This window comes from Manis pentadactyla, chromosome X (assembly GCF_030020395.1).
Source record: "Manis pentadactyla isolate mManPen7 chromosome X, mManPen7.hap1, whole genome shotgun sequence".
Taxonomy (NCBI): Eukaryota; Metazoa; Chordata; class Mammalia; order Pholidota; family Manidae; genus Manis; species Manis pentadactyla.
In genome coordinates, this window is record NC_080038.1 from 47385541 (window position 1) to 47412409 (window position 26869).

General features: G+C 44.6%; 2 protein-coding genes across 2 annotated transcripts; one reads left to right on the top strand and one right to left on the bottom strand.

Annotated features, from left to right (window-relative positions):
* Positions 1–668: 668 nt before the first annotated feature.
* RIBC1 (RIB43A domain with coiled-coils 1) lies at positions 669–15665 on the top strand. Its single transcript, XM_057495922.1, is given in 8 exon segments — positions 669–1274; positions 2578–2659; positions 2842–3186; positions 14360–14478; positions 14906–15095; positions 15098–15142; positions 15145–15292; positions 15408–15665. Coding segments are annotated over 8 exon segments (1128 nt in total). The 5' UTR covers positions 669–1157; the 3' UTR covers positions 15490–15665.
* A 114-nt stretch (positions 15666–15779) lies between these two features.
* On the bottom strand, positions 15780–18223 carry HSD17B10 (hydroxysteroid 17-beta dehydrogenase 10). The gene is made up of 6 exons (XM_036919071.2): positions 18073–18223; positions 17544–17708; positions 16757–16921; positions 16502–16630; positions 16312–16420; positions 15780–16113 (listed from the first exon to the last, which is right to left on the bottom strand). Exons 1-6 carry the CDS (start codon positions 18097–18099, stop codon positions 15923–15925), a joined length of 786 nt encoding a protein of 261 aa, XP_036774966.2. The 5' UTR covers positions 18100–18223; the 3' UTR covers positions 15780–15922.
* Positions 18224–26869: the final 8646 nt, after the last annotated feature.

Consider the following 26869-nt stretch of genomic DNA (forward strand, 5'->3'; position numbering starts at 1 on the left):
CTTAATCCCTCTGATAACCCTATCGCAAATCCTTGAAGTCATTCTTGACACTGCTCTCACACCACACATCTAATCCATCAGGATTTCCTGTCAGCTCTGCCTTCAAAATATATCCAGAATCTGACTACTTCTGCTGCTATTAACCCAGTGTGAGTCACCATCATCCCCTGCTCCCCCAAATCTATTCTTAGTACAGCAGCCAGAGTGATGTTTAAAAATCAAGAGGCAGAATATATCACTCTCACTGTTCAAAATCTTCCAGTGGCTGCCCATTTCTCTCAGAGTAAAAGCCAGAGCATTTTACAATGGTCTGCAAAGTCCTATATGCTCTCCCTGCACCCCACCCCATAATCTCTCTAATGTTATTTCCTACCTACCTCTCTTTCACTCACTCGCCTCCCTAGTGTTCCTTGAATGCATGCCCCTTGTGTCCACCTTAAAGCCTTTGATTTGTTCCCCCTGTTTGGAGTGCTGTCCTCCTAGATACCTGCACTGGTGTCTCCCACATCTTCAAGTGTTTGCTCAAATACTGCCTTCTCGGTTATGCCTCCCCTAACTTCCATATTTAAAATTGCAACACTTCCCCTAGTTCCTTGGCGTTTCCACTTCCCCTTATCCTGCTTTATATTTTTCCCCATAGCACTCAACATCTTCTTAGAAACTTACTGAAATAGGGAAAACTGCATAGAGCATAATTGGAAAGGGAATGTTGTGAGACTTGGATGAGTAAGCAGGGGTCACATCATGAAGACCTTTACAAATCTGGCAAAGGAGATCGACCTGTATCTTGTGAACACTGGGGAACCATTGGCTTTAAGGCTGCTTTTAATGGTTTTAAGCTGAGATGTGCCATGGTCAGATTTGCTTTCAGAAAAATCACTCTGGTAAGCCAGTGCAGAGAAAGAAGTGGAGAGGCTAACACCAGAGAAATGGGGGCCAGTGAGACTCCTGGGAATATTGTCTGGCACCCGATTTTAAGGCCTGAATTAGGTGGTGACAGCAGAGATGGAGGACACAGGTATGAAATACATCAGGAAGTAAAATCAGTAGAAATCAATAACTGGTGAGATACTGTGGGGAGAAAAGGATGGGTGTGGGAGTGGAGTCAAAAATGACGGTCAGCACTCATCAGCCATTCCACCTCACCCTTGCTCCAGATGTATAAGGTAGATCTGTCACTAGATCCCAAGGAGTTGGCAGCCGTTGAGGCTAGAAGAAATCGAGAAAAGGAGCGACAGAACCCATTCTTTGATGTATGGACCCGAGTCATGGGGGTAAGTGGGCAGCAGAGACATTCTCAGGACCAGGGGCCACTCACTGTTGCTGGTAAACAACCTAGCAGTGCCTGTTACAGCCCATCCCTGATACGAGCAGGTCCTAGGGCTGGAAAGGAAGGAGAGGGGGAGAAAGCACCCACCCCCAGGAATAGGAAGGGGGATGGGGGTGTAGGGGAGAAGGAGCTGATGATAGCTGACTCTCCTCCAATCAACTCTTGGCCAGGTGTCCTGGTTCTCAAGAGACAAGCAACATGGAGCCAAAAGAAGTCTAAAGAATATTTGTTATTGCATATGCCTAAACTCTAGAAGGCTGCATAAGAAACTATTAACCCAGCTGAGGGACAGAGATGGGAGGGACACTTACTCTTCACTAACCTATTCCCTTTTGCATCATTTTGAAGTGTTTCAAATTAATTATAATCAAAATAAAGAGAAAATATTGATAGTTTGAGAAAACATAGATTGCTGGGTGGGTGGATAGAGGGGTGGAATGCAGCATGGTGTTCTGGAAGAGATGCCCTACCTATGCTCACGGACCAGGTCTGCTGTTTACTAGACAGGTGGCTTCAGATGAGTCACTTCTCTGAGTTCCAGGCTCCTTCTCGATAAAATGAGGCTAAATAAAGGAAGTGTTGAGGCTAATACTACCATATGGTGGTGGCTCTGGAAACCAGAGCACAGTGCCTGACAAGTAAATTGCTGGCTGAGGGATGAGTGGTGTGATTGAGATCCAGTTGGCAAGCATTTCCTCAGGGCCTGCTCTGTGCCAAGCCCTGGGTTGAGCAATAGGGATACAAGGCAGACGAAGGCCCAGTCTCTGCCCTTAAAGGACTCAGTCTGGTGGAGGAGACAACTGATGAATGCAAACTTCAATATAATGTGGACAGTAGATCCTAGATTCTATGGAAGTAGCACATGTATAAGGGGTCAGGAAGGTGAAACCTGAGCTAGTCTTGAAGGATGAATAGGAGTTTGGGTAAAAAGGGGAGGAAAGAGTGTTCCAAGTACAGGGAGCAGCTGGAGCAAAGACTGCCCACTTGGAACAACCTAACATGCAGGGAACTATAAGCATAGATCTGAGCGTGGGACAAGGCGAGAGGGTACTGAGAAGGAGGCAGAGGCTAGACCATTGAGAGGCTTATAGACCATGCTCAGATGATGGAATGTTATCCAGTATAACATTCTATAGGGGATCTATAGGAGGATTTTGAAGCAGATAAATTCTGAGCCTTTTGTGTTAGAGCATTCAAGGCCTGCTGCTGGGCCTCTCTCCTGATTTAGCTAATTTCTTTGGTATCAGGTGGGTGTTGAAGCCCTGAACAGCCAAGTGGAAGAGCGAAAGCTTTGGGAGGCAACAGAGCAGAGCAAGGAGGCAGCTTATGGTAAAAGCTGAAGGCCAGAGGCCAGCCAAGATGGGTAACATAAGGGCAGTTCTGCCTTGGAGTGGAGTCTAAGGCCTGGGGTGTGTGGGATAAACCAGATGGGCCTTGGGAGTACAGGCCATGCTGAGTGGGCTCTATCCCTCCCTTGGGGCCTTCTCCATGTCCCTGCCCACCACCCCGAGGTACCAACCAGGCACGGTATGATCTGGTAGCCCAGATGCTAGAAAAGGAACAGGCAGAATGGATACGTCGACTGGCCAAAAAACTCCAGGAGTTTTGGGAGCAGAAGCAGCAGCTCAAGAACGGGCATGAATTTGACCTTAGGGATTCAAACAGACTCTGGAAGGAGTTTCCAGCCCGTTTTGGTAACAACAATCCCCAGTGTGGCCTGTCCAGCCTGCAGTGCTTCTCTGGGGAGGACCTGGACAGAGCCACATGCCTGAGAATGCAGCAGGAGCAGTTTAGGTGCATCCTGGAGAAGCAGCTGCAGGAACAACACCAAGCCAGAGTTGATGAGAAATGTGCAGGTAAGCAGCCAGGCCCTTCAGGCTGGGTCCTGAGGTTGTGCAGGGGTTTGTCTGCAGCCTGGTGCAGCACCCAGGAGACCAGAACTGTGTGGGGAGGGCCAGTTACCCAAAGGGTCAATGCTGAAAGGTTAGACCTAACAGACCCTGACCTCTCTGACTTCCTTCAGTAACTGACAGTGTGAGCACTGGTTCCCGATCAGTCTGATACTCCATTACCTGGAGGAAGTGCAGTGAAGACAGGCCTAACAGCTCTTCCACCTGCTAGCTGGTTTGGGCAAATGAATTTTCCTCTCTGTGCTTCAGTTTTTCTCATCTTTAAAAGGGGGATAATAATCCATGCCACATAGGGCTTGTATTAGAATGAAGTGAGACATTGCTTGAAAAGCACAAGCATCATTGCTCAATAACCAGTAGCTACTATTATTACTGTGACACTATCTGTGGCCACATCCTCCCCTTGCATTACAGTAAGCCCTTCAAGGGCAAAAATCATCTCTTACCTACTCAAACTGCTCACCTTTCAAATCGCCCCTGTTAGAACACCCTGTTCTAACATGTACTTGTTGTAGATGTAACTAATTCTGAAAGTATTTGTGGAATGTCTGTCTTTTCCCCAAAACGTCAACTTACTGAAGATGAGCTACATCTCTCATTTCCACCCCTGCATCCCAGTTGCCTAGAATAGTGCTTGCCATGCTGTGAGGAGCTCAATAAATCATGCTGAATGAACCATTGCAGACCAAAGTAAACAGATGCCCTACCCTCCAGGAGCCCACAGAATCATGCATTCTGGAAAATCAGTTTAGACTGAAAGAAAAAGATACATGCACAAGTCATTCATCAGCAAATATTTATGCTTTAAAACCATTAGGTACTACGATGGGTGCTGTGCTAGAGGTGTATCTAGGACATGGAGGAAACATCAATATAGGAGTGGCCAGTTTTCACAAGGAAACGGAGATGGTAATGGGTGGCACAGGTCAGCTGTCAGGAACCCACTTGGGGAAGTTGGGTACAATTTTGCCAACGTGGGAAGAGGGAACAAGAAAAGGCCATTCTGGGTAGAGGGGGCAGCAAGAGGAAGAGCACCGGGACTGTGAATGGTCAGGGGGTTTAGGATGCATGAGCAGTTTAGTGTCAGCGCAGCCCAGGGTTGAGGGCTTGGAGGAAGAGAAAACGGGCAAGAACCTTCTATACCAACTAAGGAGTTGTGACTTTTTTGTGGGTTTTAGGTAGAGAAGTAACAAGACCATTTCAATATTCAGCAAATATTAAGCTACTACTTTGTGCCTGGAGCAGTGAACAAAACAAAAATCCTTGCTGTCATGGAGTTCACACTCTAATGGGAACAGACAATAAACAAGATAAAATAGTGAAATATATAAGGTGTTAAGATAATTGCTAAGGAGAAAAATAAAGCACAAAAGGAGATATGGGGACTTCTGGAGGGGGTATACAGTTGCAATTTTAAACAAGGAAAACCTCACTGAGGTAACATTTGAATATATTTCTGAAGATGAGAGAGTGAGCAGCTCAAATATCTGAGGGAAGAGCTATCCAGGTGAAGGAAATGGCTAGTAGCAAAGGGCAAGAGGGAGTCTGGAATAGTTGAGGAATAGCAATGGGGCCAGAGGAGTTGATGTAGAGTGAGTGAGGGGAAGAGTGGTAGCAAGTGAGATCAGAGAGGTGACCGGGGCCAGAACAGATAGGCCTTATGGGCCATGGTGAGGACTTCGGCTTTACTGAGTGAGGTAGGAGCCAGGGGAGGGTTTTGAGCACTGGAGTCACATGTTTTGTGTTTTAGACAGATAACTCAGTCAGTGTGGCAGTTGGGTTAGAGGTGTAAGAGAGACAAGGAGATGAAGTAGAAGATTATTGCAGCCAAGAGGAGGTGGTGGACGGGCAGCCATGTAGCTATATGATCCTGAAGTTCTGAGCCAGCCTGGTATTGCGGGAGAGATCTGTGGCCCCAGGGGAGGCTGTATCCAAATGAGCAGAATCTGGAGCCTGGGGAAGCAGTGAGCAAATGTGCACTCTGATGACAAAGGCCAGGACTGTCTTATTAACTACTACAACCTCAGTGACTTACATAGTGTCTGGCATATGGTAGATGTTCAGTAAATGTATCTTTAGTGAATGAATGAGTAGAGGAAAAGGAGCCCATGATAAAGACTGAGGAAGGGATCAGGGAGGTAGGAAAACATGCATAAAATAAGAATAATGGGATTAAAGATGGCGGCATGAGAGGAGAGACAGAAGCTTCCTCCTAAAACTGGATACAATTAGAAAATTTAATTAGTGCAACTAATCCGGAGAGAACAACAGGAAAGAGAACGGCATCAGACTGCATACACCTGGAGAAAAGAGCAGACCTCACCAAATGTGGTAACATACCACAGCTGTGGATCCACGGGACACGAGCCCTTCCCCCACCCCAGCTCACTGGCGGGAGGAAGAGAAATGGAGCAGAGAGGGAGTGGAAGGCTTGGGACTGCTGAATACTTAACTCCGGAGACCTGCACTGGGAGCACAAACCTACATTTCATGGTGCTTTCATGAGACTTGCATGACTATCGGGTTGGAAAGTTAATACAGGCAGAGTTCCTGGGGACACTGGGATTCCGGCCACTTGTGGAAAGTAGGGATCCATATCCGCCTGTTCTGGGACAAAAACTTATACCTGTGTGACCAGCCCACTGGCTCAGGCAGTGGAGACAGGCACAGCAGCCGGGAGGCGGGGAATAGCTCTAGCCTCCCTCCAGGCACCAGTACTGCTCCCCTGCAACCCCCCCACATTGCTTCAGGGGCTGAGCAGCTCCACAGACTACAGCTTCTGGACACTAGAGGGCGCCATATACAAACATGAAATGCCAAAGGAACCTTGTCCAGAGTAAAATTATTAATACAACTCCTGAGAAAGATTTAAATGATATGGACCTTGTGACTCTTCCTGAAAGGGAGTTCAAAATAAAAATCATCAACATTCTAATGGAGGTACGGAAAGACATCCAAGAACTCAGGAATGAATTCAGGTCGGAGATCCAGTCATTGAAGAGCATGATGGAGGGTATTAAAAGCAGGTTGGATACGGTGGAGGAGACAATAAATGAAATAGAAACTACAGAAGAGGAATACAAAGAAGCTGAGGCACAAAGAGAAAAAAGGATCTGTGAGAATGAAAGAATATTGAAAGAACTGTGTGACCAATCCAAGCGGAACAATATTCGCATTATAGGGATACCAGAAGAAGAAGAAGAGAGAGAAAGGGATAGAAAGTGTCTTTGAGGAGGTAGTTGCTGAAAACTTCCCCAATCTGGGGAAGGACATAGTCTCTCAGGCCATGGAGATCCACAGATCTCCCAACACAAGGGACCCAAGGAAGACAACACCAAGACACATAGTAATTAAAATGGGAAAGATCAAGGCTAAGGACAGACTGCTAAAAGGAGCCAGAGAGAGAAATAAGATCACATACAAAGGAAAGCCCATCAGGCTAACATCAGACTTCTCAGCAGAAACTTTACAGGCTACAAAGGAGTGGCATGATGTATTTAATGCCATGAAGCAGAAGGGCCTGGAACCAAGATTACCTTATACAGCAAGATTATCATTTAAATTTTAAGGAGGGATTAAACAATTTCCAGATAAGCAAAAGCTGAGAGAATTTACCTCCCAAAAACCACCTCTACAGTGCATTTTAGAGGGACTGCTATAGATGGAAGTGTTCCTAAGGTAGAACAGCTGTCACCAGAGGTAATAAAACCACAGTAAAGAAAGTAGAACAGCTAATTACGAAGCAAATGCAAAATTAAATTAACTATCCTCAAAGTCAATCAAGGGATAGACAAAAAGTACAGAATTTGATACCTAATATTTAAAAAATGAAGGAGGAAGAAAAAGGGGGAGTAATAGAAAAGAACCTTTAGATTGTGTTTGTAACAGCATACTAAGTGAGTTAAGTTAGACTCTTAGATAGTAAGGAAAGTAACCTGGAACCTTTGGTAACCACGAATCTAAAGCCTGAAATGGCAGTAAGTACATACCTATCGATAATCACCCTAAATGTAAATGGACTGCATGCACCAATCAAAAGACATAGAGTCATCTAATGGATAAAAAACAAGACCCATCTATATGCTGCTTAAAAGAGACTCACCTTAAACCCAAAGACATGCACAGACTAAAAGTCAAGGGATTGAAAACGATATTTCATGGAAACAATAGGGAGAAAAAAGCAGGTGTTGCAGTACTAGTATCAGACAAAATAGACTTCAAAACAAAGAAAGTAACAAGAGATAAAGAAGGACATTACATAATGATAAAGGGCTCAGTCCAACAAGAGGATATAACCATTATAAATATATATGCACCCAACACAGGAGCACCAGCATATGTGAAACAAATACTAACAGAACTAAAGGAGGAAATAGAATGCAATGCATTCATTTTAGGAGACTTCAACACACCACTCACTCCAAAGGACAGATCCACCAGACAGAAAATAAGAAAGGACACAGAGGCACTGAACAACACAATAGAACAGATGGACCTAACAGACATCTACAGAACTCTACACCCAAAAGCAACAGGATACACATTCTTGTCAAGTGTACATGGAACATTCTGCAGAATAGATCACATACTAGGCCACAAAAAGAGCCTCAGTAAATTCAAAAACATTGAAATTCTACCAGTCAACTTTTCAGACCACAAAGGTATAAAACTAGAAATAAATTATACAAAGAAAGCAAAAAGGCTCACAAACACATGGAGTCTTAAGAACATGCTCCTAAATAGTCAATGGATCAACGACCAAATTAAAATGGAGATCCAGCAATATATGGAAATAAATGACAACAACAACACAAAGCCCCAACTTCTGTGGGATGCAGTGAAAGCAGTCTTAAGAGGAAAGTATATAGTAATCCAGGCATATTTAAAAAAGGAAGAACAAACCCAAATGAATAGTCTAACATCACAATTATCAAAATTGGAAAAAGAAGAACAAATGAGGCCTAAAGTCAGCAGAAGGAGGGACATAATAAAGATCAGAGAATAAATAAATAACATTAAGAAGAATAAAACAATAGCAAAAATCAATGAAACCAAGAGCTGGTTCTTTGAGGAAATAAACAAAATAGATAAGCCTCTAGGCAGACTTATTAAGAGGAAAAGAGAGTCAACACAAATCAACAGAATCAGAAACGAGAAAGGAAAAATCACGACAGACCCAACAGAAATACAAAGAATTATTAGAGAGTAGTATGAAAACATATATGCTAACAAGCTGGGAAACCTAGAAGAAATGGACAACTTCCTAGTAAAATACAACCTTCCAAGACTGACCTAGGAAGAAACACAAAAATCTAAACAAACCAATTACCAGCAAAGAAATTGAACTGGTAATCAAAAAACTACCCAAGAACAAAACCCCCGGGCCAGCTGGATTTACCTCGGAATATTATCAGACATACAGAGAAGATATAATTCCCATTCTCCTTCAAGTTTTCCAAAAAATAAAAGAGGAGGGAATACTCCCAAGCTCATTCTATGAAGCCAACATCACCCTAATACCAAAACCAGGCAAAGACCCCACCAAAAAAGAAAACTACAGACCAATATCCCTGATGAACATAGATGCAAAAATACTCAACAAAATATTAGCAAACCGAATTCAAAAATACATCAAAAGGATCATACACCATGACCAAGTGGGAATCATCCCAGGGATGCAAGGATGGTACAACATTCAAAAATCCATTAACAGCACCCACCACATAAACAAAAAGAAGGACAAAAACCACATGATCATCTCCATAGATATTGAAAAAGCATTCGACAAAATTCAACATCCATTCATCATAAAAACTCTCAACAAAATGGGTATAGAGGGCAGGTACCTCAACATAATAAAGGCCATATATGATAAACCCACAGTCAAGATCATACCGAACAGCGAAAAGCTGAAAGCTTTTCCTCTGAGATCGGGAACTAGACAGGGATGCCCACTCTCCCCACTGTTATTCAACATAGTACTGGAGGTCCTAGCCACGGCAATTAGACAAAACAAAGAAATACAAGGAATCCAGATTGGTAAAGAAGAAGTCAAACTGTCACTATTTGCAGATGACATGATATTGTACATAAAAACCCTAAAGACTCCACTCCAAAACTTCTAGAACTGAAATCGGAATACAGTAAAGTTGCAGGATACAAAATTAACACACAGAAATCTGTAGCTTTCCTATACACTAACAATGAACTAATAGAAAGAGAAACCAGGAAAACAATTCCATTCACAGTTGCATCAAAAAGAATAAAATACTTAGGAATAAACCTTACCAAGGAAGTGAAAGACCAATACCCTGAAAACTATAAGACACTCTTAAGAGAAATTAAAGAGGACACTAATAAATGGAAACTCATCCCATGCTCTTGGCTAGGAAGAAATAATAACGTCAAAATGGCAATCCTGCCCAAAGCAATATACAGATTTGATGCAATCCCTATCAATTTACCAACAACATTCTTCAACGAACTAGAACAAATAGTTCAAAAATTCATATGGAAACACCAAAGACCCTGAATAACCAAAGCAATCCTGAGAAGGAAGAATAAAGTTGGGGGGATCTCGCTCCCTAACTTCAAGCTCTACTACAAAGCCACAATAATCAAGACAGTTTGTTACTGGCACAAGAACAGAGTCACAGACCAGTGGAACAGAATAGAGACTCCAGACATTAACCCAAACATTTATGGTCAATTAATATATGATAAAGGAGCCATGGACATACAATGGGGAAATGACAGTCTCTTCAACAGGTGGTGCTGGCAAAACTGGACAGCTACATGTAAGAGAATGGAACTGGATCACTGTCTCACCCCATACACAAAGGTAAATTCGAAATGGATCAAAGACCTGAATGTAAGTCATGAAACCATAAAACTCTTAGAAAAAAACATAGGCAAAAATCTCTTGGACATAAACATGAGCGACTTCTTCATGAACATATCTCCCCGGGGCAAAGGAAACAAAAGCAAAAATGAACAAATGGGACTATATCAAGCTGAAAAGCTTCTGTACAGCAAAGGACACCATCAATAGAACAAAAAGGTATCCTACAGTATGGGAGAATATATTCATAAATGACAGATCCGATAAAGGGTTGACATCCAAAATATATAAGGAGCTCATGCACCTCAACAAACAAAAAGCAAATAATCCAATTAAAAAATGGGCAGAGGAGCTGAATAGACAGTTCTCCAAGGAGGAAATTCAGATGGCCAACAGACACATGAAAAGATGCTACACATTGCTTGTCATCAGAGAAATGCAAATTAAAACTGCAATGAGAAATCACCTCACACCAGTAAGGATTGCCACCATCCAAAAGACAGACAACAAATGTTGGCGAGGATGTGGAGAAAGGGGAACCCTCCTACACTGCTGGTGGGAATGCAATTCGTTCAACCATTGTGGAAAGCAGTATGGAGGTTCCTCAAAAAGCTCAAAATAGAAATACCATTTGACCCAGGAATTCCACTTCTAGGACTTTACCCTAAGAATGCAGCGCTCCAGTTTGATAAAGACAGGTGCACCCCTATGTTTATTGCAGCACTATTTACAATAGCCAAGAAATGGAAGCAACCTAAATGTCCATCAGTAGATGAATGGATAAAGAAGAGGTGGTACATATACACAATGGAATATTGAGGAGCCATAAGAAAAAAACAGATCCTACCATTCGCAACAACATGGATGGAGCTAGAGGGTATTATGCTCAGTGAAATAAGCCAGGCGGAGAAAGACAGTACCAAATGATTTCAGTCATATGTGGAGTATAAGAACAAAGAAAAACTGAAGGAACAAAACAGCAGCAGAATCACAGCACCGAAGAATGGACTAATAGTTACCAAAGGGAAAGGGACTGGGCAGGAGGCATGGGAAGGGAGGGATAAGGGCAGGAAAAAAGAAAGGGGTCTTACAATTAGCATGTATAATGTGTTGGGGCATGGGGAAGGCTGTGCAACACAGAGAAGACAAGTAGTGAGTCTGCAGCATCTTACTACGCTGATGGACAGTGACTGTAATGGGGTTTGTGGGGGGGGACTTGGTGAAGGGGGGAGTCTAGTAAACATGTTCTTCATGTAATTGTAGATTAATGATAATAAAATGAATTAAAAAAATAAGAATAATGGCAATAGCTAACCTTTATTGATCACTTACTGTCTACCAGACACTGTCTGAGTTTTCTATGATATATTAACTCATTTAATCTTTGGAACAACTCCATGAGGCAAGTACTGAAGTCCTCGTATCACACCAATTTTCAGCAGAGGAACCTGAAGAACAGAGATGTTACAGAACTTGGTCCAAGTCATACAGCTAGTCGGTGATGAAAGTGGGAAGTGAACTCAGGCAGGCTGGCTCCCAGAACCTGTGCTCTTGACCACTGTGCTCTCTGTCACCATGAGAAAGTGGGGACTCAGAGGCCACAGGAGGCGTTTCAAGAGAGGGAGTCATCAATAATGTCAAATACCCTGGAGAAGTCCAGATAGGAACAGAAACCTGTCTATTGGACTTGGAAATGAGGAGTATTTGATTTTTGTCAGAGTACTAGCAGTGGCATGGTGGGGCCAGCTGCCCAGTGGTAGCAGGCAGATGTACAAGAAGGCAGAGCAAGGCAACAGAGACAGCAGAACACTGAAGGAGAGTCTATGTGGTGTAACAGAAGGCATATGGGCTGATTCCTCAAGAGACCTAGATTGAAATCCCAATCTACTACTCGCCTGTTGTTTGACCTTGGGTATTTTACTTCCCCTCTGGACCTTTCAGTGTCCCCATCTGAAAAATAGGGCCGATCCTTTCCTTTCTTTAGGAAAGGAGACGAGTGAAATGAAACAACGCACCCCTACCCTGTCTTCCTTGCTGCCTTCCAGTCTTTGAAGTCCATGTCCCTGTGCCTCTTTAAAGCCAAGCTTTCAGCCTTTGCTCTGGACCCTTCTCCCTGCCCCACCCCAGGCTGTGCTCCCTCAGGTCTCCCTTTCTCTGTGTTCCCAACATTTCCCCTTCCACTGGCCCCTTCTGTGCAGGCTGTAAACATGCTTATGTCTAACCCATCTTAAAAAAAACAAAAGCCTCCCTCCACCCTGTGATTCCACTAGATGCTGTGAGCTGGCTGTTTTTCTTTAGTCATACTTTTGGAAACACCTGCTTCCACTTGATGTCTTTTCTCCCTAACTTTCCAGACACACCTCAACCTCCTGAGATCTCATTTCTCCCTACACAACTTCACTGACATTGCTCTACTAAAATTACCAATTCACTTTGTGACATCAGATACAACAGGCTCTTTTTAGTCTTTTCTCCTTGACTAGATCTTTCTTGCTACACTTGACTCTGATCACATCTTGCTTCTTGAACTTCTGTCTTCCTTGGCTTCTGTGACAGCCCATTTTGCTCAAAGGTCTTTGACCATTCCTTCTCCATCTGCCTTTTGTGGGCTCCTCTTCCTTCTACTCCTTCCTTGTTGAGATTTTATTCCTGGCACACTGCTCTCCCTACTCTGCATAGTTAACTTCAGGTGCTGTCAGCCCTTACTCTGGTTTCAGCCACCATGTCACCACCTCTGTGCTGAAGACTCTCTACCTGCAGAATCAGATATCCAGATGCCCCCTAATCATCTCCAACCCAGCTTCCTAAACAGAATTCATCATCAGAATTCATCAGTGCCCCCTAACCTGCTCTTCATTCTGTATTTTCTACTTTTGGTGGTAGCCCATCATACACCCAGTCATTCAAGCCAGGACCCTAAGAAGCATCCCTCAGTCTTTGCTGTCCCTTATTCCCTCATGCAGTCCATCAAGTACTGCTGGTGTAGCCACCTATATATTTCCCCTCCATCCTTTCCATCACTGTCCCACTTTAAGCCCTCCCAATTGACCTATAGCCTCCAAGCTGGCTTCTCTACCTCCATTGTCTCCCACCTGCCTGACTGTCCTTTCTACTGGCCACTAGAAGGAGCTTTCTAAAAGGCAAATCTAACCATGTCACCCCTTTGCTTAAAGCCCTTCTGTGTTCCCTACCACCTTCAGGGCGAGATTCTGGCCCTTAATCTGGTCAGTACAAAGCCCCCTAGCCACTTACATTTTATGCTCCAGCAAGAGCAGACTATTTGTAGTTTAAGATACAGACCATACTGTTTGATTTTTCCTTCACTCATTTGACAAATATTTATTGAGCACTGATGTACGTGCTGGGACATGGTAGTGGAAAAAAAAGAAGAGAAAAATCCCTATCCTCACAGAAGTTACCTTCTAGGGAGGAGAGAGACAGGCAATAGACAAAACAAGTAAAAGGTAGAGTATATTAGATGGTGACAAATGCTAGGTAGAAAAATTAATCAGGAAAGGGGGATAAATGTTGGGGCAGGCACGTTGCAATTTTAGGTAGGAGAGACAGGGAAGGTGTCCCTGAGGTGTTTGAGCAAAGACCTGAGGGAAGCAAGAGAGCACCAAGTAACATCTATGACAAATCCCTGAGGCAAGAGTGTCTGGCATGTTCTAGAAACAGCAATGAGGCCAGTGTGGCTAAATCGAAACCAAGTGTCAGTACCTATGCTAATGCTGTGCCCACAGTCTGAAATTCCCTTTGCTCTCCCTGCCTATTTGCAACATGTATTTCAAGGATCACCTCCTCCTGGAAGCCTTCCTCTCACCCACCACCCAAAGCTCTACAGTGCCCTGTGTACCTCTCTTGTCATTGCCTTTACCATCTTATTATCTGTGTTTGAGCTGTCTCCCTCACCAGACACGGAGCTGAGGACAGGATCTAATTCTATGGTGTCCTCAGAACCTAACACATGGCCCTTAGACCAAGGCTCAGATAAATGAAAGGACTTCCCCAAGGTCACAGAGCTCAGGAGCAACAGACCTAGCATTGGGACCTGGGTCCATTGGAGGCATCTCTCTGTTAGGCCCATGAGAAATCCTTGTTGCTGCCACTTTAGCTATCTGTAGCCCCAAAGAGTAGCTCCTTCCACATCCTTACAATTAGAACATTACTCCCTTCCCAACATATATGCACATATCCACCAAGCTTGTTGAAAAAATGGCTGAGTGAACCAGGATGGGGCAGGTTAGTCCAGTGCCTTGGCCATATTTCTCTGTACAGATGTGCTCCGTGACCAGCTGCACCTAGCCATGGACATGCAGGCCACCCAGTTGGCCAAGCGGGAGGAGTCCTGTCGCATGGCCATGATGTCTGCCATGGCCAAAGCCAACAAATCCCAGGTATGGCCTGAGCCTTCCAGTGTGTCAGGCTCTCCCCAACCCCCTGAACAAAGTCCTGGGGAACCTTGGTCACATCTGTCCCCTTATAACCCCTCTTGAATCAACACAGCCCTCATCTGTCTAAGGACTTCCCCTTCACTGAACTAAGGGCCCTCTTACACCAGAAGATGCCCCTCCACAGCCTCCAGACCCAGGATGACTAGAGAACAGAACGCTGCCCTCCCTCCACAGCCTCTCAGTCCATAGGCTTCCAGAGGGCAGGGAATTTTATTATACCCCTCCCTCCATCTTAGGTCATTCAAAATACCTGTTTCTTCTCTCTCTGAGATAGAGATGGGTAGGGCCTTGTCTCCCCCTCCTCTGTGACTGAGAGTTCCCTGAGGTTGGGCACCCAAAGGCTCACATTCAGGGCCCACCCCCACCCCAGGCAGCTGAACTGACTAAGTGGCAGCATCAAGAGCATCTGAGTAAACAGGAGACCAACCACATGGAGATCCAGAAACCAGATCACAGGCAACCTCCTGAGATCCCCCAGGTAACTCAACATCCTGCAGCTCCCCACCAGGTCTTGCCCTGTTACTGGAAGGGCATGAGTCCAGAGCAGCGAGCCACCATCAAGTCCAGGAGGTACAATGCCAGGAAAAGGAAGCACAGCGCCAGGCCAAACAACAGTGGATACCAAATGGGAAAACCAGGCCATAAACTTGGCCCAGGCAATAAAGGAACTAGAGGAGCAGGAGAGGGAACTATATGCTGAATTTCAGTGGGGGCTGGGCTCCTTCAACCAGCAGCTGGCTCAGGAGCAAAAAGCCCAGTGAGTTCTAGGGGGTGGCAGCAGGGATGAATGCCATGGGGGAGATGGGAGGGATGGCAAGGGCTAGGGAGAGAGGGAATGCCCATCAGCTGAGGCCTTTGCACTTCTTTCACAGGCAGAATTACCTGAATTTGTTAATCTACACCAACCAACCTACAGCCCAATATTACCTCCAGTTCTACACCAGCAGCCACTGAGCTCAGGATGGTAATTGCTCCCTTCTCTCCCAACAAGCTCACAGAGGGTATAAGTCAGAGAGGATAATGCTACATACCCTCGGGAGGAGCTGAGCCAATACCCCCACCTTTGACCCTCGGTAATAAAATTATTCACTAAAATCAAGGCCACGTGTCGTAATAGGACACAAAGGGTGTGAGGTGCTGCCTTTCCTGCCCCACCCCTGGGCTCTGAGCATCTGATGCTGTCAGTCTTCACCCATTGGTCTTTCTTCCCCACGTGAGTTCCCCCAGCACACAGTGCTTCCCACTCTCTGTGAGAAATAAGACTTTATTAGGCACATAGTGTGACAAGTGGGCAGTTACAAAATGGCCACTGAGTTTCCTCCCAAGGTGGAGTACAGGACTGCAGGGCAAGCAGCAGCAGAGGAGCTCATGTTCTCTGCCCTCTCCATCAAGGCTGCATACGGATGGCCCCATCCAGCCGGATGACCTCTCCATTGATGAATGAGTTCTCGATGATGGCTTGTACCAGATGAGCATACTCAGCAGGGTCACCCAGTCGACTAGGGAAGGGCACCTGGCTGGCCAGGAAGTTGCGTACTTTTTCTGGGAGGCTGGTCAGCAGTGGGGTGCCAAACAGGCCTAGATGAGACAGCCAGAGTCAGAAATCCACCCTTGCTTTCATATTTCCCCAATCCTTTCTCACCTTAGCTGGACCTGTGGTGATTCCCTATGCCCAGAGATGATGGGCTGTTGCTGCTTAGGTGGTAGATACTTTCCTCTCTCAATGCCCATGGATCCCACTCAATCCCAGGTGTGGTAGAGAGAGGATACGTCTACCTGGAGCAATGGTCATCACCCGGATACCCATGGGAGCCAGATCCCGAGCAATGGGCAGTGTCATGCCCACTATGCCCCCCTTGGAAGCAGAGTACGCAGCTTGTCCAACCTGGAGAAGGAATGGAGGTCATAGGTGGGAGGGCCCCAACAAGTCACCAAAGAGGCACAAGCCTTGTCCCTGACTACACACCTGGCCCTCAAAGGCAGCCACACTGGCAGTGTTGATTATGACCCCGCGTTGGCCTCCCTGGTCTGGTTCATTTTGACCCATCTCACCAGCCACCAGGCGGATCACATTGAAGGTGCCCATGAGATTCACCTGGAGACGAGTAGAGACAGGTGTGGGAACTGAGGCAGAGGCAGCCTTTTGTCCCCTAAAAGCTTTGGGGGCACCCACAATCAGATACCTCTTACTCCTGCCCCTAGAGAACCTCCAAGGCCTTACATTGAGAACTTGCTGGAAATCCTCTAAGGCATGGGCCTGGTTCTTCTTTAAGTTATATGTCTTGATGGCCAGAGCAATGCCTGCACAGTTGACTGCCACATCCACACGGCCAAACTTTTCTTTTGCTAGAGTCAGAGCTGCTTGCACGTCCTTCTCCGAGGTCACCTTTTCAAAGGGAAGAGTTATTCACCTCCCAGCACACACTCACCACTAAACCTGGGGGAGGGGAAGGGAGGGCAGGGCCAGTCTTGAGTGCCAACAGAATTGTGTAATCAAGTGGCAACTTGAGAGTAGGGCAAAGATGAAAATGTTAGGTACTGTTGAGCAGTGTTCAAATGTTCTTCAAATCTATACCCTCTTCTGATAAACTCACACAGCTCTGGAGATTCTCAGTTGCCGTGGATTAGAGCAGTTTTGAGAATTACTGATATGAAGAGAAACTAGGTTTTTTGTGCCCTACCTAATATAATTTCATCAAGCTTTACTTTCTGTAGCTTGTTTCTTAAAAAGACTTTTGACTTTGTAAAATATAAAATTACAGGATATCCTCCAGGAGATTCTGATATGTCCAATCTCCATTGCTGTTATTGTGAGTCCTGACAGGACATTCCTTACTACGGGTGCTCCCACAGCACTTGACAAACAGCTCAGGACAAAAGGGACAAGGAGATGGATCCACCGCCCACAGAGACAGCACCCTTATGGGAGGGGATCCACCCCCATGGATTCAGATGCAGTGCCTGTGACCTCATGCGTCCCCTGGGAGAGCTGAGGAGACCCCACTTACGTCGGCTGGGGCAAAGGCACAGTTCTTCCCTAACTTCTTGGCCTGGGCCTCCCCATCTGAACTGGGCAGGTCCAGAAGCAGTGCGGCAGCTCCCTGACCCACAAGTCGCTCCGCTGTGGCCAAGCCAAGGCCCGAGGCTCCTCCAGTTATTACGGCAACCAGGCCCTGCGAAGAGGGGTATGGTCAACCCACTACACTGTGCAGCCCACCCCCACCCTATCATCTGTCCGTTCTCCAGGCATCTGCAAGGGAGGCTCCTAGTCACCCCTGCAATGTGGCCCAGATGTGCCTCCTCTCCTGCCCGATGGGACCTCTGAGTGTCTCGTCTCATCCTTGGGCGGCCCATCCAGTCAACTCAGACTGTGCTGCAGACAACTGACCTTCCCGTCCCGCGCCCAACCGCCGCAATACCAGGCCTAAATAAGTGTGACCCTTTCTCCTGCACCGATCTCTTTTCCCCAGTTCCACGGCCGCACTGTCCCAGCCGGTGCAGCGGGGCAAGCAGCAGCAGGGGCGAAAACCTGGATACCTTCACGCTCCTCCACGCAGCAGCCATCTTGCCCAGGCTTCCGCACGGGCCGGACTGTCGTGCAATAGCTGATTGGCCGAGGCGGTGTCGCGGGGCGGGGCCGGCAAGGAAGCGGTCGGCGGTGCGGGGCGCTGGGGCGAATGCCAGCTGCTTGGGTCCCCTACCGAGAGGGCGGGGCCCTGGCAACGTGCTCCCAGTTATTTTACGTGGGGGAAAGAGCCCAGTAGCAGCAGCGCAATACCACCACACTCTCCGCCAGACTCTCTGGCCGGCCTTTGGGCAGGCGGCCAGCTCCGCGACTGGAGAACGAGAGTGTGTCCCTTACTCAGAAAAGCCCTCATTCAAGTATAAAAATATCAGAGAGACTCCTATATGCCAGGCTCTGCGCGGGGCCCTGGGGTCCCCAGAGGAATATTAAAAGGTTCATGCCTTCCAGAACGGCACAGTTCACTTGAAAAAAAGATAATTATAGTACAGACACAAAGGACGGAAGAGAGTACCAGATTCTGAGACACAGACATGGATATCCAAAGATGGAGATTATGAGAACCACTAGAGAAAAATATGTTGAGGAAGAGATTGAGAAGAACAGAGATGCCAGGTAGGGTCGCAGAGATATGGATGTGGAAAGCCACTAGGAGACAGACATTCTGAGAGCTGCAGAGAAGCCCAAGCCCAGGGAGGCATAAACAGAGAAGCAAAAACATCTTTTATCAATTCAACCTTTGCTGTTGCCTTCTGTCTGTATCTAACCTGTTTTAAAGCCAAAGTCCTAGATCACACATTGAGGATTGAACCTCAACCAGAGACTGTCATTTAAGACCTAGGCCTTTTGTCATCCTAGAACATCTTTAAACCAGCATCCTAATTAGAATCTTGAGCCCACCTAAACTACTTAATCTGATTTCCTACTATACTTTTCCCCAAACCAAGGTCATTAGGCAATAAACCGTAGTCTGATTTTTCAGCCCCAATCAGCCTTATGTTTCCTCTATCTGAAGTCTCTCCCCTGTGCTTTCCCACCCAGGATGACTTCCCTCTGGGACTCCAAGTTGTTGACAACCACCACAACCGCCATACTCACAGTCACTACATCATATTCATCAAAGAATTTAGTACCATATTCACAATCTCTCTGACTACGTGAAGTCCTCTCAGTAATTTATAGAACTCTTCATCAATATGCTCCAGCCACAGTGGCCTGTTTGTGTTCATCTTTGCATTAGCTATTCCCTCTGCTTGTAATGCTCTCCCCCTGATCTTTGCATGACTGCCATTTTTTTGTCATCCAGAATTAAGCTTGAATGTCACCTTCTCTCCCTGACCACTCAATAACCTAGTTATTATCCCGCTGTGTTGAAAGAAGTCATGGGGATGTGATGTAACGACCGGCTGACCCATGAACTGGACCTGGACAATCTGCACTCCTCACCCTCTCCCTTGTTCTTGGAATGTATGCTCTCCCTACCATTTCCACAGCTAGAGCTTTCAAGAACAGTCGTAAGGAAGTAAAGTGTTGTTAAGACCATCTGGACTGAATAAGTGACTAACTCCAATTAAGGCTTCAATATAAACTTTTAAGATTTGGAAGGCTAGTGCAGAGATCTACTTGTGACCACCCAAGACAAGCCTCTCGTGTAAGTTCCCTTGCTTATTAAACCTGCCTCATACCCATTTGGAGTAGCCTGCCTCTGTCTTTGATCTTTCCTTGCCCTCCTTGTATGGGGACCTGTTTGTGAACAAACCCGTTGCATATTTGAATTCGCTGCATAGCACTTTTTCCATAATCTTTTTTCCAACCTTAGGGCCAGATGCGTTTGGAATTCAGAATTTTTTCAGTTTTAGAAAGGAAGACATATACTGTTATGTGACTCTATTTACTGCATATACCCTATATTAAATAACTATGGAGAAAGGTCTGGAGCATCACTTAAAATTAAACATTAATATTTCTAGAGTGAAAAGTATGAAAATTGGTGCAAGTGTGAATCAAGACTAGAAATAGCCTTACGCTGCTTCAGGTCAGATCTTGTCACCTAATGAGTTTGGGCTCCAAGGTATGAAAAAACAACCTTTTGCTTCTCAGAACTTTGAGCATTGTGGAATCATGCCTGAAGGCTTTTGAGCTGTGTCTAGCCAGCCCTCGTTGCTGTGAGTGTTTGTGTACTTCTCCCCCTGCTGGAAGGTAAGCCTCATGGCGGCAGGCGCTTGGCCTGCTGCTTCACTTCTCAGCGACCCATTGCCAAAAACACTGCCTGGCATGTACTAGACACTCAATACGAATGAACCAATCAACCAATCGATCAATCTTGGGAGAATCTGTGGGTTCAGCTTCATGATTCCTTCATCTGCTCAACTCCAGGGAACTTCACCTCCTCTCTACTTTAACCAGCTCTGTCTAAGGCCACATAATTAACCTTGTGATGTCATGCCCTGGAATGACTCCCCCACCTTGCTGGCATCTACCCACCACAGTTCTCACTCTGACCATGTTCTCCCAGTCATCTTGGGTCTCCTCTCATTACTAATTTTAGCTCCCTGAACTCTGTTCTGTGGGCCCTTCCATTTTCTTCCAGCCTAGTAGCCTCTTCCTACTTTTCTTCTGACCAGTCTAGATCCTCTCTCATTCCCCCTTTCTTTACCCATCCTTGCTGGCACCCTCAATGCATTTGCCTCTTGTCATTCTACCCATTCAACTCCTTGCCTTTTCAGAACAGACTCTAAAGCCAGAGGCCAGGGTTTGAATCTTAGCTCCATAATTTACTAGCTGAATGACCTTGGGCAAGTTACCTAACTGTTGTGCCCCAGTTTCCTCTTCCATAAAATGGGTATAATCGAAGGATTTGCCCTGTAGGATTCTTCAGAATAAATAAGGTAACAACTGCATAAGAAAAAGCTACTTAGAACAGAACCATGCATTTCCAAGAGCAGTGTAAATGACAGCTATGGTTACTTTTCAGAGCAGTGTCTCTTAACCTTTTTTTCCCCCCTTTTTATTTATTTATTTATTTATTTATTTTATTTTGGTATCATTAATCTACAATTACAGAAAGAACATTATGTTTACTAGGTTCCCCCTTTCACCAAGTCCCCTCTATATACCCCTTCACAGTCACTGTCTATCTGCATAGTAAGATGCTGTAAAATCACTACTTGTCTTCTCTGTGTTGTGCAGCCCTCCCTGTGCCCCCCATGCACTATACATGCTAATCGTAATGCCCTCTTTCTTTTTCCCCACCCTTATCCCTCCCTTCCCACCCATTGTCCCCAGTGCCCTTCCCTTTGGTAACTATTAGTCCATTCTTGGATTCTGTGATTCTGCTGCTGTTTTGTTCCTTCAGATTTCCTTTGTTCTTATACTCCATGTATGAGTGAAATCATTTGGTACTTGTCCTTCTCTGCTTGTCTTATTTCACTGAGCATAATACCCTCTAGCTCCATCCATGTTGTTGCGAATGGTAGGATCTGTTTTTTTCTTATGGCTCCTCAATATTCCATTGTGTATATGTACCACCTCTTCTTTATCCATTCATCTACTGATGGACATTTAGGTTGCTTCCATATCTTGGCTATTGTAAACAGTGCAGCGATAAACATAGGGGTGCATCTGTCTTTTTCAAACTGGAGTGCTGCGTTCTTAGGGTAAATTCCTAGAAGTGGAATTCCTGGGTCAAATGGTATTTCTATTTTGAGCATTCGGAAGAACCTCCATACTGCTTTCCACAATGGTTGAACTAGTTTACATTCCCACCAGCAGTGTAGGAGGGTTCCCCTTCCACCACAACCTCGCCAACATTTGTTGTTGTTTGTCTTTTCGATGATGGCGATCCTTACTGGTGTGAGGTGATATCTCATTGTGGTTTTAATTTGCATTTCTCTGATGATTAGCGATGTGGAGCATCTTTTCATGTGCCTGTTGGCCATCTGGATTTCTTCTTTAGAGAACTGTCTATTCAGCTCCTCTGCCCATTTTTTAATTGGATTATTTGCTTTTTGTTTGTTGAGGCATGTGAGCTCATTATATATTTTGGATGTCAATCCTTTATCAGATCTGTCATTTATGAATATGTTCTCCCATACTGTAGGATACCTTTTTGTTCTGTTGATGGTGTCCTTTGCTGTACAGAAGCTTTTTAGCTTGATATAGTCCCACTTGTTCATTTTTGCCTTTGTTTCCCTTGCCCAGGGAGATATGTTCATGAAGAAGTCACTCAAGTTTATGTCCATGGGATTTTTGCCTATGTTTTTTTTCTAAGAATTTTATGGTTTCATGACTTACATTCAGGTCTTTGATCCATTTGGTGATTACTTTTGTGTATGGGGTTAGACAGTGATCCAGTTTCATTCTCTTACATGTAGCTGTCCAGTTTTGCCAGCACTGTCTGTTGAAGAGACTGTCATTTCCCCATTGTATGTCCATGGCTCCTTTATCAAATATTAATTGACCATATATGTTTGGGTTAATGTCTGGAGTCTCTATTCTGTTCCACTGGTCTGTGGCTCTGTTCTTGTGCCAGTACCAAACTGTCTTGATTACTGTGGCTTTGTAGTAGAGCTTGAAGTTGGGGAGTGAGATCCCCCCCCCACTTTATTCTTCCTTCTCAGGATTGCGTTGGCTATTTGGGGTCTTTGACGGTTCCATATGAATTTTTGAACTATTTGTTCCAGTTCATTGAAGAATGCTGTTGGTAATTTGATAGGGATTGCATCGAATCTGTATATTGCTTTGGGCAGGATGGCCATTTTGACGATATTAATTCTCCTAGCCACGAGCATGGGATGAGTTTCCATTTGTTAGTGACCTCTTTAATTTCTCTTAAGAGTGTCTTGTAGTTTTCAGGGTATAGGTCTTTCACTTCCTTGGTTAGGTTTATTCCTAGGTATTTTATTCTTTTTGATGCTATTGTGAATGGAATTGTTTTCCTGATTTCTCTTTCTATTACTTCATTGTTAGTGTATAGGAAAGCTACAGATTTCTGTGTGTTAATTTTGTATCCTGCAACTTTGCTGAATTCCGATATTAGTTCTAGTAGTTTTGGAGTGGAGTCTTTAGGGTTTTTTATGTACAATATCATGTCATCTGCAAATAGTGACAGTTTAACTTCTTCTTTACCAATCTGGATTCCTTGTATTTCTTTGTTTTGTCTGATTGCCGTGGCTAGGACCTCCAGTACTACGTTGAATAACAGTGGGGAGAGTGGGCATCTCTGTCTTCTTCCCGATCTCAGAGGAAAAGCTTTCAGCCTCTCGCCGTTCAGTATGATGTTAGCTGTGGGTTTATCATACATGGCCTTTATTATGTTGAGGTACTTGCCCTCTATGCCCATTTTGTTGAGAGTTTTTATGATGAATGGATGTTGAATTTTGTTGAATGCTTTTTCAGCATCTATGGAGATGATCATGTGGTTTTTGTCCTTCTTTTTGTTGATGTGGTGGATAATGTTGACGGATTTTTGGATGTTGTACCACCCTTGCATCCCTGGGATGAATCCAACTTGGTCATGGTGTATGATCCTCTTGATGTATTTTTGAATTCGGTTTGCTAATATTTTGTTGAGTATTTTTGCATCTACATTCATCAGGGATATTGGTCTGTAGTTTTCTTTTTTGGTGGGGTCTTTGCCTGATTTTGGTATTAGGGTGATGTATTTTGGAGTATTCCCTCCTCTTCTATTTTTTAGAAAACTTTAAGGAGAATGGGTGTTATGTCTTCTCTGTATGTTTGATAAAATTCCGAGGTAAATCCATCTGGCCTGGGGGTTTTTTTCTTGGGTAGTTTTTTGATTACCAATTCAATTTCATTGCTGTTAATTGCTCTGTTTAGATTTTCTGTTTCTTTCTGGGTCAGTCTTGGAAGGTTGTATTTTTCTAGGAAGTTGTCCATTTCTCCTAGGTTTTCCAGCTTGTTAGCATATAGGTTTTCATAGTATTCTCTAATAATTCTTTGTATTTCTGTGGGGTCCGTCATGATTTTTCCTTTCTCATTTCTAATTCTGTTGATGTGTGTTGATTCTCTTTTTCTCTTAATAAGTCTGGCCAGAGGCTTATCTATTTTGTTTATTTTCTCAAAGAACCAGCTCTTGGTTTCATTGATTTTTTCTATTGTTTTATTCTTCTCAATTTTATTTATTTCTTCTCTGATCTTTATTATGTCCCTCTGTCTGCTGACCTTAGGCCTCATTTGTTCTTAATTTTCCAATTTCAATAATTGTGACATTAGACTATTCATTTGGGATTGTTTTTCCTTCCTTAAATATGCCTGGATTGCTATGTACTTTCCTCTTAAGACTGCTTTTGCTATGTCCCACAGAAGTTGGGGCTTTGTATTATTGTTGTCATTTGTTTCCATATATTGCTGGATCTCCATTTTTATTTGGTCATTGATCCATTGATTATTTAGGAGCATGTTGTTAAGCCTCCATGTGTTTGTGAGCCTTTTTGCTTTCTTTGTACAATTTATTTCTAGTTTTATACCTTTGTGGTCTGAAAAGTTGGCTTGTTGGATTTCAGTATTTTGGAATTTACTGAGTTTCTTTTTGTGGCCTAGTATGTGGTTTATTCTGGAGAATGTTCCATGTGCGCTTGAGAAGAATGTGTATCCTGTTGCTTTTGGATGTATATTTCTGTAGATGTCTATTAGGTCCATCTGTTCTATTGTGTTGTTCAGTGCCTCTGTGTCCTTACTTATTTTCTGTCTGGTGGATCTGTCCTTTGGGGTGAGTGGTGTGTTAAAGTCTCCCAAAATGAATGCATTGCATTCTATTTCCTCATTTAATTCTGTTAGTATTTGTTTCTCATATATTGGTGCTCCTGTATTGGGTGCTTACATATTTATAATGGTTATATCCTCTTGTTGGACTGAGCCCTTTGTCATTATCTAATGTCCTTCTTTATCTCTTGTTACTTTCTTTATTTTGAAGTCTATTTTGTCTGATACTAGTATTGCAACACCTGCTTTTTTCTCTCTGTTGTTTGCGTGAAATATCTTTCTCCAACCCTTGACTTTTAATCTGTGCATGTCTTTGGGTTTGAGGTGAGTCTCTTGTAAGTAGCATATAGATGGGTCTTGCTTTTTTATCCATTCTATTACTCTGTATCTTTTGATTGGTGCATTCAGTCCATTTACATTTAGGGTGATTATTGAAAGATATGTACTTATTGCCATTGCAGGCTTTAGATTTGTGGTTACCAAAGGTTCAAGGTTAGCTTGTTTACTACCTTACTGTCTGACCTCATTCGCTTATTGAACTGTTATAAACAGAGTCTGATGATTATTTCTTTCCCTTCTTTTTCCTCCTCCTCCATTCTTCATATGTTGGGTGTTTTGTTCTGTGCTCTTTTTAGGAGTGCTCCCATCTAGAGCAGTCCCTCTAAGATACCCTGTAGAGGTAGTTTGTGGGAGGAAAATTCCCTCAACTTTTGCTTGTCTGGGAATTGTTTAATCCCTCCTTCATATTTAAATGATAATTGTGCTGGATACAGTACCCTTGTTTCAAGGCCCTTCTGTTTCATTGCATTAAATATATCATTCCATTCTCTTCTGGCTCGTAATGTTTCTGTTGAGAAGTCTGATGATAGCTGATGGGTTTTCCTTTGTAGGTTACCTTTTTACTCTCTCTGGCTGCCTTTAATACTCTGTCCCTGTCCTTGATCTTTGCCATTTTAATTATTATGTGTCTTGGTGTTGTCCTCTTTGGGTCCCGTCCTTCGGGAGTTCTGTGTGCCTCTATAGTCTGAGCAACTATTTCCTCCCCCAGTTTGAGGGAGTTCTCAGCAATTATTTCTTCAAAGACACTTTCTATCCCTTTTTCTCTCTCTCTCTTCTTCCTCTGGTAGCCCTATAATGCGGATATTGTTCCTTTTGGATTGGTCACACAGTTCTCTTAATATTGTTTCATTCCTGGAGATCCTTTTATCTCTCTCTGCATCAGTTTCTATGCATTCCTGTTCTCTGGTTTCTATTCCATCAATGGCTTCTTGCATCTTATCCGTTCTGCTTATAAATCCTTCCAGAGTTTGTTTCACTTCTGTAATCTTCCTCCAGACATCTGTGATCTCTCTCTGGATGTCTGTAATCTCCCTCCGGACTTCATCCCTTAGCTCTTGCATATTTCTCTGCAGCTCTGTCATCATGTTTATGATTTTTATTTTGAATTCTTTTTCAGGGAGACTGGTTAGGTCTGCCTGTGCAGATCCTTTCTCAGCTGTTACTATCTTGGACTGGACCAGATTTTTTTTGCCTTTTCATGGTGATAGCAGTGGCTGTAGGCAGGTTGCCAGTTTTTCCACTGGGAGAAGAAAGTTCCTGCTTGCTGGATGCCTTGCCCTTCTCCACTGCCTGTGACGGCTACCTGCACTCCTGGAGCAGCCACAGGGATAATCTCCTAAGCTGCTGTGGGCGGGGTGTCCGTCAGAGCTGCTCAGAGCCCTGCGGGGAGTGGCAGGCATTCCAGGTGCGCTCCTCCGTGCAAGCGACCCTGCTGGGCAGCTGTGTGGCAGCAGCGGCCTTTGGGTCTGGCCCGGGCGGCTGTGCGTTGGGCTGAGATTCCGGTTGGCTCCTGGGAGCGCGCCTGCTCCCTCTGGCTCTGCTGCAGGTGCGCGCGGGGCTTTTCCGCGCAGGCTTTTACCGGGCTCTGGCTTCACTGCTGCCGGTGCGCGCGAGCCGCGCCCGGGCTGTTCGGTCGCGCCGCTGCGGGCTAGCACAAGCCTCTCCTGTGGCGCACGGATCTGTTCTCGGTTCCTTCCAGAGCTTCCGCCCCTGGCACGCGCTCCCACTCTCCTGCTACTGGGCCGGTGT